This window comes from Narcine bancroftii, chromosome 6 (assembly GCF_036971445.1).
Source record: "Narcine bancroftii isolate sNarBan1 chromosome 6, sNarBan1.hap1, whole genome shotgun sequence".
NCBI lineage: Eukaryota > Metazoa > Chordata > Chondrichthyes > Torpediniformes > Narcinidae > Narcine > Narcine bancroftii.
The window spans coordinates 147,806,022-147,821,451 of record NC_091474.1 but is presented as its reverse complement, the minus strand read 5'-3'; the positions used below and the strand labels follow the sequence as shown (position 1 = coordinate 147,821,451).

Genomic DNA, 15,430 nt, shown 5'->3' with positions numbered 1-15,430 from the left:
GGGAAAAATGTTGAGAACCACTGCTCTAGACCCAATTGTTGCTGAAATATTTTGCTTGAAAAAAATTGTCATTGGCCCATTTCCTTTGGAGTTAAGAAACTGTGCACATAACGAATCAATTAGGTACAATTAAAACAGCGGTTTTCAAAATTTTTCTTTCCCCTCACATACCACATTAAGTTATCCCTTACCAATCACAGAGCACCTACGGCATAGGGAATACTTAACGTGGTATGTGAGGGGAAAGAAAATGTTTGAAAACCACAGGTGCAGATATTGTGATTTACCCAACACTGTAATTGTGCATTGGGTACAGACAAATTATCAGCATCTCCACACATCACAAAATGGTGATTATAAAGATAATACATTTTTCTATTGTCAAATCTTTCACTGCAATTTAAAGGCTCTTAAAATCCTGTATGTCAAGCAGTGATTCTTTCTTTTCTATTAGCACATTAATATTTTTTCATAATAGAAATGCCAGGGCAGTGAAGTAAGAGACTCCATCTATAGCCGCTGTCAGGTGCATTCTCTACCAAGAATCCGCCTGCAGAAGCGGATTCAGACCTGTGGAATGGTTGTTCAGGTGGCCGCACTAAAACCACAGCGCTGGCCACCTGAAAGGGACAGCTGCACAGGAGGCACTTCGGAGCACACTCCGGTTCCTGTCCCTTCGGGATGTCAAGGGTTGGGGCAGGCGGCGCGGGCTGTCAGTGCTGGAGCAGCCGGTGCGGGATGTCAGCGCTGGGGTGGCCAGCGCGGGATGTCAGTAAAAGTTGGGTCTAGAACACTGATTCTCAACCTTCCCATCCACATACCACTTTAAGTAATCCCTTACTAATCACAGAGCACTGATGTCATAGGGATTACTTAAAGTGGTATGTGAGTGGAAAGAAAAAGGTTGAGAAGCACTGGTTTAGAATCAAAGCTGAATGCTATTAATATGGAGTCAAAAAGCATGGATTAGAGTCAAAAATGTTGCAGAAATATTCTGGCGATCAATTTACAAAAGAGCAATGACAACTTGAGTTTTAGGAGGAACATGTTAAAAATCAGAGAGACTGATCTATCTGCTTGCCAGGTACTCCTCAAATGAAGACAAGGCTGCCAACACCAAACTGTGAGAATATAAACTTGAAATTTTCAACTTTCAACTCATGTGGAAGATGGTTGAGGGGTCTGAGATTGACAGGAAACAAAACAGCAACCCATACTGCTAAACATCAGATTTTTACTCCTCCGCCTCAATTTCTTGGACTCATTCCACCATCTCATAAGCCTAACTCCAAACATTAGCTAAACGATGGTATCAGTGAGATCAAGCCCAAAGGGTTGAAAGAATAGGCTCAGAATTTGGGTTAGTTAGAACTCAAAGGAGGGACCATTGTCGGGAAGCGTCAGAAAGGCACTGAAATTGGGATCGGCAGAGGGTCTCAAGCCAGCCCCTTGCTGCCTGATTTTAGAAACATAAAAGTGAGTGAAAAAAAAAATCCACAATTCTTAATCTTTAAAAAATCCTTTGTAGGAATGAAAGGTCATTTTTTTTCTAAGGGTCAATGCTTCCAGAAAGCCTAGTAATGAATGAATATGTTACCTTCAGTGGTAGTTCAGCCACCCATTTTTCCTTCTCACAGTTCAGTGGTCCTAAAGTGCAAATTTGCAACAGACTACCCACAGTAACTGGTCAAGAGGGCACACTTCCTGATTCCTTTCAGAACAGCAGAGTTGAGATTCGAGCTATGAAGTTTTAAACTGGATCAAACAGAAAATTGTTCAGTCTAAGCTATAGCAAAGATTGAAGTCAACCTTCCCTCCAATATTTAGGTGGGTAAAGACATCTCAAAAATTCTATTTAAAAATATTTTAAGGCAGTGCACAAGATAAATGAATTGTTATGGGAATTTTTCTTGCTAGGTATCAATATTTAATTTGATTTAGTATCATTCTATTATTTTTTTTAAAAACTGTTTCACACATTGAAATACATTCGTGGCTCAAAGAAAACAAAGTTATTTCTGGAGTGCTTATTTTTTTCAATACTTCACTGGGCAATTTCCATTTCTCAAATATGTCGTCCAGTCAGAAAAAAAAGTGGCTTGTCCTCTTGAGAGTTAGCTGTCTGGAATTCATCTCTTAACCTGAACTGCCACTCATCCTCCAGTTCAAGTCTTACAACAGTCTGCCGAAGAGAACTACGATCTTGACAAATCACACACAGGGTGGCACCTGAAAAAAAAAATTGTAAGTAATGTAGGGAAACTATTTTTATAGATAAACATTTAAACCATTCAATTACTCATGCCTGTGTTCAGAACAAAAGTACTGGAGATTAATATATCTGAATATTTTTATAAATTATGAAAAGTTTACAATTTATCTTGACAAATATAAAATCAAATTCCAACATTTGAGCTTCATATGGAAAATTAAATATTTGCAAACAAGTATTCTGAGCTACAGTTAGTTCATTTTGGTACAATAGGCCTTTTTGATAATAATAATTTCCGTGAAAATTCTGTTAGTCTGCAAAATATTTTATAACCTCATTTTACCCAAAAAGCTTTTAGGCTCATCTTCATCTCTTGTTTGTTCTAAAGTAGTTAGTTCTAGTGGCTTCTGATGCGTATACAAAGGAACAGTGTTTCCTGAAGCCTTCGTGGCAATGTTAGATATTATTATCACAAGACAAACAAATGCATCTGCAGATGCTGGAATCTGGAGCAAAAAAAAGAAGTTGGGAGGAACTCAGTGGGTCAGAGACCATCCCATGGAGAGAAACAGACGATCAATGCTTCTTGCCATTCTCGATAAAGGGCCCTGACTCAAAACATTGACTGTCGTCTATCTCCATGGAAGGTGTTTAACCTACTGAGTCCCTCTAGCTCTCACAATATATTTTTCAATATTCCACTGTTCTGGAGATTTAGAAGCATTAGAAATAATTTCTTGCTTGCTTCAATAAATTATATTAACTAATGCTGGAACCTGGAGCAACAAGACAACTACGAGAGGAACTCAGCAAGTGGAGAAAGATGGGTGGACGACATTTCGGTCGAGCCCCTGCATCAGGACAATTCTAACTTCACTGTCATTTTTTGAAGTTAACTAGTGCTATCAGCCAAATGCCTTGAACAGGAAACAAATTATAGCATTAGTTTTACTACATTAACAATACGGCACGATAAGCCAAGTACAATGCTGCTACAGGGCCAGCGACACGGGTTCAAATCCAGCACTGTCTGTAAGGAGTTTATCCATTCTCCCCATGTCTTCATGGGTGCTCCAGTTTCCTCCTACCCTTCAAAACACAAGGGGGTTGCAGGCCATTTGGGTGTAATCAGGCGGTGCGGGCTCATGGGCTGGAAGGGCCTGTTACCATGCTGTATGTTTGAAAAAAAATCTACAAGTATTAAAGCCTGGCATATTACCCAACCTATGCCCACCATCAAATTATATCAGGCTCAATGCTCGAGCAGCCTCTTTTTTCCTGCCCCCACTATCCCACCAATGTTGAGACTGACTCCAAACTCTCCATGATGAGAGTGAGGTTCAGTCACGTTTTCTGGCAAATACTAATGATGATAAGGGTCCTGTCTCTTGCTGATGTTTAATCTGTGGAACAAAATGATGGGGATACAGAGTCAAAAAGAACGTTCCTCATCACCCTCCACTCCCCAGCCTCTCCAATACACCAATCGCTCTCTCTCCCGGTCACTCTCTACATCTTTCCCTTTCAAAACTTTATCCTCTCTTCCAGTTGCCCCTTCCTGCTCACCCTCTCCATGCCTCCTCCCCTTTCTCCCCCTTCCCACCCACCATCTTATCTTCTCTCCCTCCCACCTCCACAATCTGTCCCTTTTACTCTTGCATATGGCAAAGTAAACAAATATACTTAAGCTAACAGAATATACAAAATGGCTCCATAAAAATAGTTGGCGAGGAAGAGACAAGAGTGAATGATTAATCTCAAATAATACTGCCAATGCAAAAAGAACGAGGCAAACTAATGGGAAGCCACACTGATCAACTGGAAACACAGGAGACTGGAATTTGGAGCAAAACCAAAACAATCAGTGGGTTGAGCAGCATCAGTGGGAGAAAATGAATGGATGATGTTTCAGGTTGGAACACTTCATCAAGGTCTTCATTAACCCTTCATCAAGGAGACTGTATTTTGCCAGGCTGATAAGTCTCCATTCTGGGTAGCCTGTATACTAACACTATACAAATATCTGATGAAATAGTGGATGTTTTGATTATCAGTTTCAAAAATTCTCAAGATCCTGGGAAGAATCCAGAACCTTGGAAAACTGTATATATGATATTGATAGTGTAAAAGGGGAAGAAGAGAGGAGGAAATTATAGGTTAATTATCATAATGTCAGGTTTAACAGAAATATTTAAATTAATTATTAAAGGTAGTGATAGCCTTGAACAAAGCATAACATGTTTGGGCAAACTTCTATGCAATGAAAATTATATTTCAAACATCTTAGCAGCAAAGATGTTGGTGACCCAGTATATGTGAAATTTGCATTTCAAAATGGCATTCTTGAAATCATAGAACACCATAGTGCAGAAAAAAGGCTCTTTGGCCCATCTAGTCTGTGCTGAACTATTTATTCTGCCTCATCCCATCAACCTGCACCTGGACCATGGCCCTCCATATCTCTCCCATATATGTATCTATCTAATCTTCTCTTAAATGACTTCAGAAGGAAGTCAGGGAAACATGGCCAGTCTTCATCAAGAACTCAGTAGTGGAGATGGTCAAGAACTTCAAATTCCTGGGTGTCAAAATCTCCAAGGATCTGCCCTGGAGTCTTCACGTTTAAAAAAAAATCACAAAGAAGGCTCGTCAGCGACTACTTTATGAGGTATCTGAGGAGATTTGGTATGTAGCCAAAAACTCTCGAAAACTTCTACAGGTGCACCATGAAAAGCATTCTAGCTGGTTGCATAACTGCCTGGCATGGAGGTGCCAAATCTCAGAACAAGCATAAAATCCAGGGGGTTGTTAACTTGGCCTGCGACATCACATGCACCAGACTTCACTCCATCGAGGACATCTACATGAGGCGATATCTTAAAAATGAAGCCTCTATCTTCAAAGACCCCCACCACCCAGGTCATGCCCTCTTCACTCTGCTACCATCGGGGAAAAGGTACAGGAGCCTAAAGACAAGCACTCAACAGCACAAGGGCAGCTTCTTCCCCACTGTCATCAGATTCCTGAATAATTAATGAACCAAAGACACTGCCTTACTTTTCGGGCACTACTATTTTAATTTTTTTTAATTTATGTAATGTTGTAAGATGGTTATTGTCACATTTGTGGCCCGAAATGTGAAGTTAATAAAACATTAAACACAAGTTTATCAGGTAAACTTCTCTGTGGCTTTTATTCTCCCGTTTCCTTTGTTCTCCTGCTTGTGTTCTTATCTCTCTCTCATACCACGTGACTTCCGGTACATCTCATACATATTCATTATCATGACAGTTATATGAATGTTTGCTCTGTGACGCTGCCACAAAACACTGAATTTCATGACTTGTTCATGACAATAAATTCTGATTCTGAAACCCAACCCACATCCACCACTTCTGGGGGCACCTTGTTCCACACTCTGACCACTGTCTGAGTGAAGAAGTTTCCCCTAATGTTTGTCTTAATATTTCACCTTTACACTTATGCTTTGTCCTCAAGATCTGCTGTCAGTGGAAAAAGCCTGTTTGCATTCATAAATTTGTACATCCATTCTCCAATGCTCCAGGGTTGGATGAACAGGTACATGGATATGAGAGGTATGGAGGGGTCCAGGGAATAAAGTCCAAACCCATTCAACATTTCTCTATTATTCAGCTCTTAAAATGCTGACAACATCCATGTAAATTTTTCCTGTATTTTTTCAATCCTATTGATATCTTTTCGGTAGGTAAGTGACCAAAACTGCACACAATACTCCAATACTATACACAGCTGAGGGCTTCCTGAGTTTGAAGGCAAGAAGGCACTGTGACAAGTCAAGTCAAGTTTATTGCATAATATAACCTGACGAAACAGCGTTCTCTGGTCCTTGGTGCAAAAGATGCAGATGCATAGCCAGACAAATCACACACCCAGACAAACAATACATATGCAGGACAAGTATTCAGACATACAAATAAATAAATAAATATTGTTGGGGAAAAAAAGGTCGTGGATGGTTAGTGAGAGCAGTTCCTTTGGTCATTCCACTGCCTGTGGAACGAAGCTGTTTCTGAGCCTGGTGGTGCTGGCTCCGATATTCCTGTATCACTTTCCTGACGGGAGCTGCTGAAAGATGCTGTGTGTGGGGTAGAAGGGGTCCTCAAAAATTTTGCACACCCTCTTCAACAATAATTCTGGTAGATAAGGCAAGAGGTATAGCTGTCACAAGCCTAGCACCACCAGTTCAGGAACAGCTGCTACCCCTCCACCATCAGACTCCTCAACAACAAACTCAATCAGGGACTCATAACAAGACTCTTAATTTTGCATTTTATTAATTTTTTAAATCCTCTCTTTTATTGCACAGTTTGCTTATATTCATTATCTGTTTACATTTCTTTGTTTACATGTATATGCTGTGCAGTTTTTTTTGAACTACCAATAAGTGGTAATACTATCATGCCCGCAGGAAAATAACCTCATTTGTATGTGACACCATGTATGTACTCAGACAATAAATCTGAATCTGAGATCATGTTGATCTGGGAAGGGAGATTCCAGTGATCCTCTCTGCCACTCTTATGGTCCTGTAGATTGACCTCTGATCTATTTCTCTGCAACAACCACACCACCCTGGGATGCAGCCAACCAGAAGACTTTTGATTGAGCTCCTTTACAAGGTAGCTAGTAGCCTTGCCTGCTTAAGTCTTCTCAGGAAGAGCAGTCACTCTTGCACCTTCCTGACAAGTGAGGAGATGTTGCGTGTCCACAATGTCTCACTAGTAAAGTGGACTCCAAGGAACATGGTGTTCACTCTCTCTACTATAGAGTTATTGATAAATAGTGGAGGGTGGTCGTTCCTGTTCGTCCTGAAGTCCACTATCATCTCCTTTATCCTGTCAATGTTGAGATTCAGGTTGTTGCTCTCGCACCACATCTGCAAACATGATGACACTACTTTTGGAGCTGGATCTCAAGTCACTTCGTCACCTTTATTTATCGTCCATCCCATGCTCGCACAGTAAGGACTACAGCGTTTCTCCAGGACCACAGAGCATATTTACATAAATATAAGTTAGAATAGAAGTTAAAAACATGAAAATATTAAGACATATACAATCATTATTTTATTACATTTTTCAGTTCTAAGACATAATAAAATATTGATTAATCTGCTTCAGGGAGCTCATGCTGTTGTATATTCAAAATGAGCAGACCAAGCAAGCAAAAGGTTGGTCAATATTCAGTGGAGTTCTTGAAGTTTGGGTTTATTCCTGCTGTATACAATGAATGTGCACCTTTTTGCCTATTATGCCAACAGACTTTGACAAATGAATCAATGAAATCAGGTTGTTTTGAAGCTCATTTGAGGGTAAAACATCCAAACCTTGTCAATTTGAAGTTTGAAAATAGATTTTTAAAAATCACTTCATTATTCACTGTACCAACTACAGCGCTGAATCATATCCTTGAAGTTAGCTATGAAATTCCTCTCCTAATAGCAAAACATGGAAAGAACCATCCGATTAGGGAGGAACTGATTAAATCCGCAATATCATTGTTTCTCAAAACAGTTCTGCAAAAGGATGACAAAGGTGTCTGAGCAACGGCGATTGAGTAATAGAACTGTCTGCAACAAAATAGATGGCGTATGCCAAGTTGTTGAAAACAGCTTATTGTGAAATTGAAATCACAAAAGTTCTCCATTCAACTGGATGAATCTACTGTATGGGACAGTGAGGCTCTGTTTTTGGCATATGTGAGATATATTGACCAGGAAGAGTTTCAAAAAGAGATGTTTTGTGAATCATTATAAACACCAATACTACAGTTGATGTCTACAGCAAGCTCCAAAATTATTTGGATGTAAATGAAATACCAAAAGTAAACATTGCATCTTGTGCTGCAGATGGTGCAACTGCTATGATGGATTAAAAAAAACAAACAGGATGTTTAAAATGAATGAAGGATGAAAATCCAAAAGTTTCCCTTCTTCTACAAAAGATAACTGTTACAAGCCCAAAGGACCACAAAACCCAGCAGCAATAGACATTCACCAAGACAAATGGCTTTCAAAACAAAAGTTATTTTCAATCAACTTCAAACATGAAAACAGAATCAAACTTTAACTTAGCTATTCTTATACTATACTCTATACTAACCAAAATTACCCCCTTCTAATTCTAAGCACACGTGTATGTAATGTGTGTGTAAATTCAAGAAAAGTTCTTTGGTTCACAGTTCAATCTCACTTCTCCTTCTTCCAAGTTCTCTGGTTGCAGGCAATCACCATACTGTGGACAGAATTTAACATGTATAAAGTTCACCAGGCTTGATGCTTGAAAGGTTAATGTTTATCACTCAGGAAAGTTCTCGTAGGGTTTGAAGAGAGAGATATTTGTTGTTCCAGGACTTCCACAACTGAGGTACCACCACTAGTCACCTCAGGGTCTCGCTTATAAAACTTGCCCCATCAGGGTCTTCTTGATGGTAACTTCTTTCTTCATGCTACCACAGAGTTCCATTCCTTCCTCTATTTCAAGAGAAACATCAGACAGATAGCACTTCCAGCCATCTACTGCTCTGGAACTTGCTTTCATCAGTTTGCACTTTTCAGTGCAAGGGCAAAAGCTATAAAAACAACATTGTTATTTATGAAGGATTTAAATTTAATTGATACAGGTAGTCCCTGACTTACAACTGTAATGGAGACTGAAGGATTGGTTGGAACTCAGGGTTGCTCATAAGTCAGATTCGCTCCACCATGCATGCCCAAGGTCATGCAACATTCAACAAATGAACATTGAAGTAAGGTGATTGTCAAAGGGACAGTGCTTCAAAGGATTTATGTTTTGTCTCCTCAGTGAGTTTTTGAAGGACAAACCTGAAATGAAGCTCTTGTCAACAACAGATGGTAAAGCTTATGTGAGTTACCTGATGGACATTTTGGAGAAATTAAGTACATTGAACAAGCAACTACAAGTAGCAAATATGACATTTGTTGATGCAGAAACAAAGATATTTGAATTCATGACACTTCTAGAATTATGCCAAAATAATATTTCTGCAAGAAATTTCAGTCAATTCTATTGGTTGAATAAGTGTAAGGTAACTAATACTGCTACAAACGTCATTGGTGACCATTTGAAAATGTTGGTTACCGATTTCAAAGATAGATTTTGTGATTTAAAGACGATGGATTTTTCCCTCTTGGTTAATTCAGCCATTGCTAGTGGACTTATCTAAAGTTCCAGTGCAATACCAAGAGGAGCTATTTGAGTTGCCACATGATGGATCTGTGAAAACTTTGTTTAAAGAGAAAGGAATCATGATGTGGTTGTTTAACGAGATTGAAAAGAAATACCCAAACTTGACTACTTTAGCAAGGGAACTATTGATACATTTTCCATCATCATATTTAGTAAAATGTGGCTTCAGTGCTGTTAGTGATTTGCTACAAGCTAAGAGAAACCGACTGAAAATTACAAAAGGTAGAGATTTAAGGTTGAACCTAACAAAATTAGTCCCTAAAATCAAAATAAATCTGCAGCCATGGTCAGGGGCAAGGTTCCCACTGAAGCAACGAGAATTGTTGAATGTGTGTTTGAGCTAGTTGACGTATTGAAGTAGTAGTAGTTGAATATGAAATATGTGCTCCAGTGTATTCCTGACCTTAATTGCACTGAAATACACTTGCAGTAAATGATTTAATTAAAACTTCTTTTGAACATATAACCTTTTTCCGCTAATGGTGGGGTGTACATTTCTTTGAAAAATTAAAGTAAGACATAGAGCAAAAAAGGTTGAAAACCACTGATTTAAAGAGTCAAAGAGATTTTACTGCTAAAAAATATTGTTTTAAAGAAGATTTATGGATAGAACATTACAAGTTATTAATTTTGATGCTAAAGGAATTAACGGGAGAGTGAAGAGAGAATGGGTATTGGCCTAAATAAAAAAATATAGTTTTTTTTTAACAAGAAACACATCTTACCAAATTGGAATGTGCAAAATTCAAAAGATGTTAGGTAGGACAAGTAATATTGCCTTCATTTGGATCAAAATCAAGAGGCGTAGTGATTTTAATTAATACAAATATACCAATAATAATAAAAGAGACTTTATCAAGCTGAAATATTTGTAATGGCAGAATCATCGACATTTATGCCTCAAATTATGATAGTCTTTATGAAGGATATCTTTTTAAAAACCACAGGAGGAAGGCAAAACATATTGATTGGAGGAGATATCAATTTTTGTTCAGATCCAAAATTGGATAAATCAGCGAGAAAAGTAACAAGGGCAAAAGCTATAAAAACAACATTGTTATTTATCATTTATGAAGGATTTAAATTTAATTGATACAGGTAGTCCCTGACTTACAACTGTAATGGGGACTGAAGGATTGGTTGGAACTCAGGGTTGGTCATAAGTCAGATTCACTCCACCATGCATACCCAAGGTCATGCAACATTCAACAAATGAACCTTTAATGGGGACCCTGGGCTGCCAGGGAGAAAGGGGACCTTCGGCTGCCACGGGAAAAGGGGACCTCGGGCTGCAGCTGGGAAAGGGACCTTGGGCTACCACGGGGAACGTGGACTCTGGGCTATCACTGGGAATGGGGACCATGTGTTGCCACAGGGAACAGGAACCTCAGGCTGCTGATGGGGAACAGGGACCATTGATTAGAATATTTTTAATACAAAATATGTACTTGTTCAGTAGTTTTAATAAAGATTTTTTTAAATTGTTCATATGTGCAGGTGGATGTAACTCGTGCATGTTGGAAGTCAAGGATTATGAGTATATGGAGGTGGATCAACCTCTTAGAAAGAGACTATTCCTTCTATTCAAAGGTTCATGATTCACATACAAGGACTGACTTATTTTTAATGTCTGCCCAGCTACAAAGTAGAGTAGTAAAAATGGAGTACTTGGGAAGACTTTTATCAGACCACTCACTGTTAACTTTAAGTATTACAGTAGTGGAAAAGGATGAAAGTATGTATAGGTGGTGCCTGAATACTACATATTTAAAGAGGAAGGACATTTGTGAATGTATTAAGAGGCAGATAAATTTTTTTGTGAAAACAATCTTCTTTCCACTGCTAATAGTTTCCTAATATGGGATATGCTTAAAGCTTATCTGAGGGGACAATTATTTCTTATACCTGTACTAAAAATCTTAAGAGAGAATGTGTAAGACTTGGAAGATTTAGAGAAAGATGTAACAAAATTGGAAAAAGAATATCAGGTATCAGGAACACAAGAAAAATATAAAATAATTGAGAACAAAAAGTTGCAATATAATACACTACAAAACATAGAGAATGGAAAAAAAACAATATTAAAAACTAAACAAAAATATGAACTATGAGAACAGGCACACAAAGTGCAATTTTGGCAGGTTAAAGCAAAGGAGTCATCAAGAATGATAAATGCCATAGAAATAGAAACTGACACAATAATATATAATCAAAAAGAAATAAATAGTATGTTTGGACAATACTAGATAAAACTATATAAATCAGAAATAGTAGGAGATGAAAATAAGATGGAAGAATTGTTAACAAATGTTGAACTTACTAAACTAGAAGAGAGAGAGAAAGAGATTATTTAGATGTGCCTTTAACAAGGGAAGAAATAGAGAAAGCTCTGGGTACTTCTCAAGCTAATAAGTCCCCGGGGGAAAATGGGTTCCCTCCTGAGTTGTATAGATAATTTAAAGATTTGTTGATGGATAGACCAGGAGGTGGAGCCCCAAACCCTCCTGGAAACTTTTTCAACTGCTCTAATTTCAGTGCTACAGAGGAAAGGTAGAGACCCACTAAAAACCTCGTCATACAGACCAATATCCTAGCAAAGACACCAGCCAACATATTGGGTGAGCATTTACCAAAATTAATACATCTAGATCAGGTAGGGTTTGTTAAAGGAAGGCATTCTTCAAATATTCTAGGTAGATTATTTAATATAATACATATGGCAAAATCAAGGTTGAATCCAAATGTAACTATTTCTTTAGATGTAAAAATGGCATTTGACCAACTTGAATGGTCTTTCTTATATAAAACAATGGAAAAATTTGGTATAAGTAGGAAATGTATAAATTGGATAAAAACTCTTTATCATAAGCTGCAAGCTAAAATTATAACTAATAATCAAATGTCATAATTTTTTCCCTTTAGTAGATCAAGTAGACAGGGGTTCCTCCATCTCCAGCATTATTTATACTAGCTATTGAACCCCTGGTGGATATTATAAGAAAACATCTGGATATTAATGGCTTCAAAGTTGAACAGGAAGAACATAAAAGTAGTCTATTTGCTCCTGATGTGATATTATATATGTCTGACCCAGCTAAATCATTGACAAGATTACAAACAATATTAGAAAAATATGGAAGAATGTTGGGATACAAAATAAATATGGACAAAAGTGAGATTATGCCATTGCAAAATTCTGATTATGAAAGATACCAAAAAGGTCATAGATTTAGATGGAAAAAAGATGGAATTAAATATAGGAATAATGACAGATAATAATTTACAGAATGTATATAAGCTTAATTAATAAGAAAAAGATGAACAGAAATGGAAAGATCTGCTAATTACATTAATAGGAAGGGTAAATTGTATAAAAAAATGAAGGTACTGCCAAGACTACAGTATCTCTTTCAATCGTGGCCTATTTCACAAACTAAAAATTTCTTTATTATATTAATTATATAAGACAATTTCTATGGAATAACAAAGTACCAAGAATTGCACTGGAAAAGTTAACATGGGACTATAAATTGGGAGGACAGACTCTCTGTTTTCAGAAGTATGTATCAGCACAAAGAAGATTTCTATCATCTTTCGTTGAAGGAAGCAGTCCCCCTTCATGGACTCGAATGGGATTGAATTTAATAAAGGAAGTGACAAAGAAGGACTTTATATATAAAGTCAAGTCAATACAAAAAAAAGATAATCCTATATTAATACTTATGATTAGAATAAGACAAGAAATGAATGAATGTATCAGGAAAAAAGCAGGTATCTCACTGAGGAATAAGATATGTTGATGATTGTTCCAGCGAAAGATCTCTCATGTCTTTTGAACAATTAAGAATAAGTATGAGGTAGCTAGTGGGACATTCTTTTGCTTTCTCCAGCTAAGGTCGTTCTTAAAAGAAAGATGGGGATCAAACTTGGCCCCACCTGAAATTAGTGAGATGGAACAAATGATCTGGCTGGGGAACACACCTAAATTTATATCTAAAATGTACTTTGCTCTCCAAAACAAAAGTGCAAAACCAGGTTTACAGAGATCAAGAGAGAGATGGGATTCGGATTTGGGAGATGCAATAATGGAAAGATTCTGGTGTGATTGGTGTTTGGATATGCCTGTCCCGCATCGGACTTGTCAGCCACAAACGAGCCTGCAGCTGACGTGGACATTACCCCTCCATAAATCTTCATCCGCGAAGCCAAGCCAAAGAAGAAAGTATAATGTCAATTATAAATGCAAAATACAGATGAGTACAATATAATTTCCTGCACCAATTATATCTCACACCACAGAAATTACATACCAGTAAATCAAAATCAGAAATATTGGAGATGTGATTTAGATGTGGAATAGAAATAGGAATGCTTGTACATGCTACATGGTGTTGTATGAAGGTGAGACCTTTCTGGCAGGATATTACTGAAATACTAACAAGGTTAACAAGGAAAGCCTTCATGGACAACCCAGAGCTTGATCTTTTGTGCAATTTTATTGAAACAAGCAACAACCTAACTAAATTCTAAATTTCAGTTGTTAAAAAGGTGCAATTATTATAAAAATTTAAGTGATCTTAACCCAATCATAAGCCCTGACAGTTTTATTCTGTGAAGGGGTTGGGGGGTAGGGATTGTTGTGTTCAGTTTTCTTTTGTAAGAAATTTACATATAATATCTATCTATTATCTTAGCAATGGAAAATTTTAATGTGTATATTTATGGAAAAAATAATAAAAATAAAATATTCATAAAAAAGGAGTGGGTTGAGATCACAGGGCGAGAGTACACCAGTGCTCTGCATGACGGTCCACGGCATTCTGCTACCAGCCTGGACAGACTGTATCTTTCAGTTAGGAAGTCCAGGATCCAGTTACAGAGAGGGGTGTTGAGTCCCAGTAAAGATAGCTTCCCCACCAGGCTGTGGGGAATGATCATATTAAACGCCGAACCAAAGTCAATGAACAGCAGCCTGCTGTACGAGGCATTGTTCTCTAGGTGGGTCAGGACGGAGTGAAGGGACAAGGCTATAGAATCATTATGGTTTCTTCTATAGGTGAATTGAAATAGGTCCAGCATCTCTGGAAGGCGTGCTTTGATGCGTTCCAACACCAGATGCTCGAAGCATTTCATAATGATGGAGGTCAGTGCCACATTGAGGCCTGTTATTGTTGTCCTTTTGGGTACTGGGATGATTGAGGCTGTCTTGAACCCTGCAGGAATGATGGACTGCTATAGTGAGGTTTTGAAGATGTCCGTAGAGACCTCTGTCAATGGGATTGTACAGTCCTTCAGTACCTGAACAGATATGATGCTTGATCCCGCTGCCTTGTATGGATTCACCTTGGATAGAGTTTTTCTCACCTTGTCTGTGGCTATGCAGGGAGCCTCTTCAACAGGGGACATGAAGCTTTCATCGGTATCTGCCTATTCCTCTTGTTAAACCATGCATAGAAGATGTTCAGTCGGCCCGGTGGGGAGATCTCGTTGTCTTTAAATTGCAAGGTTGACTTGTGATCTTTTCCAGTCTTGATCCTTGTCACATGTGTTTCACCTCAAGTGGTTAGCGCAGCTATGGTAGCATTTTTTTAAATTAAAAATTTAAAGCTGCTATGGATTAATATATCTGTTTATTCATGATACAAAGATAGGTGGGGAAAATAAAGTTGTGAGGATAAAATTAAGCTTGAAAAGGAATATGTACAATATGTACAAAATGAAAGCAAATAAAAAAAATTAAGAGGAGAAAATGAAGTTACAGTGAAATTCCCATTATCCGGAATTCAATAAACTAGAAACTCAAACAAAAAATTGAGTAACCAAATCTATTGAATGAATAAAACTGGGCGGATGACCCCATGGGGAGTGCTAAGACTTCATTGGACACATGCAGGTTTGCTCAGCTGAAGCAATTCCCCTTCAATTCTTTTCATTGCCAACTCTTGTGTCGGGCTGTCACCATGGGGAA

At 38.0% G+C, this 15,430-nt stretch overlaps 1 protein-coding gene across 8 annotated transcripts in view; it reads right to left on the bottom strand.

Annotated features, from left to right (window-relative positions):
• Nucleotides 1-1,864: 1,864 nt before the first annotated feature.
• Nucleotides 1,865-15,430, bottom strand: part of greb1 (growth regulating estrogen receptor binding 1) — a 266,669-nt gene continuing 253,103 nt past the window's right edge. For 2 of the 8 annotated variants that reach the window (XM_069886310.1, XM_069886304.1), the window contains exon 34: nt 1,868-2,229. In XM_069886310.1, coding sequence (XP_069742411.1) covers nt 2,066-2,229 — 164 coding nt within the window. In that variant the 3' untranslated portion in view covers nt 1,868-2,065. Of the gene's footprint in view, nt 2,230-15,430 lie in introns of all 8 variants that reach the window. The other 6 variants (XM_069886306.1, XM_069886311.1, XM_069886305.1 and 3 more) reach the window with 5 other exon arrangements.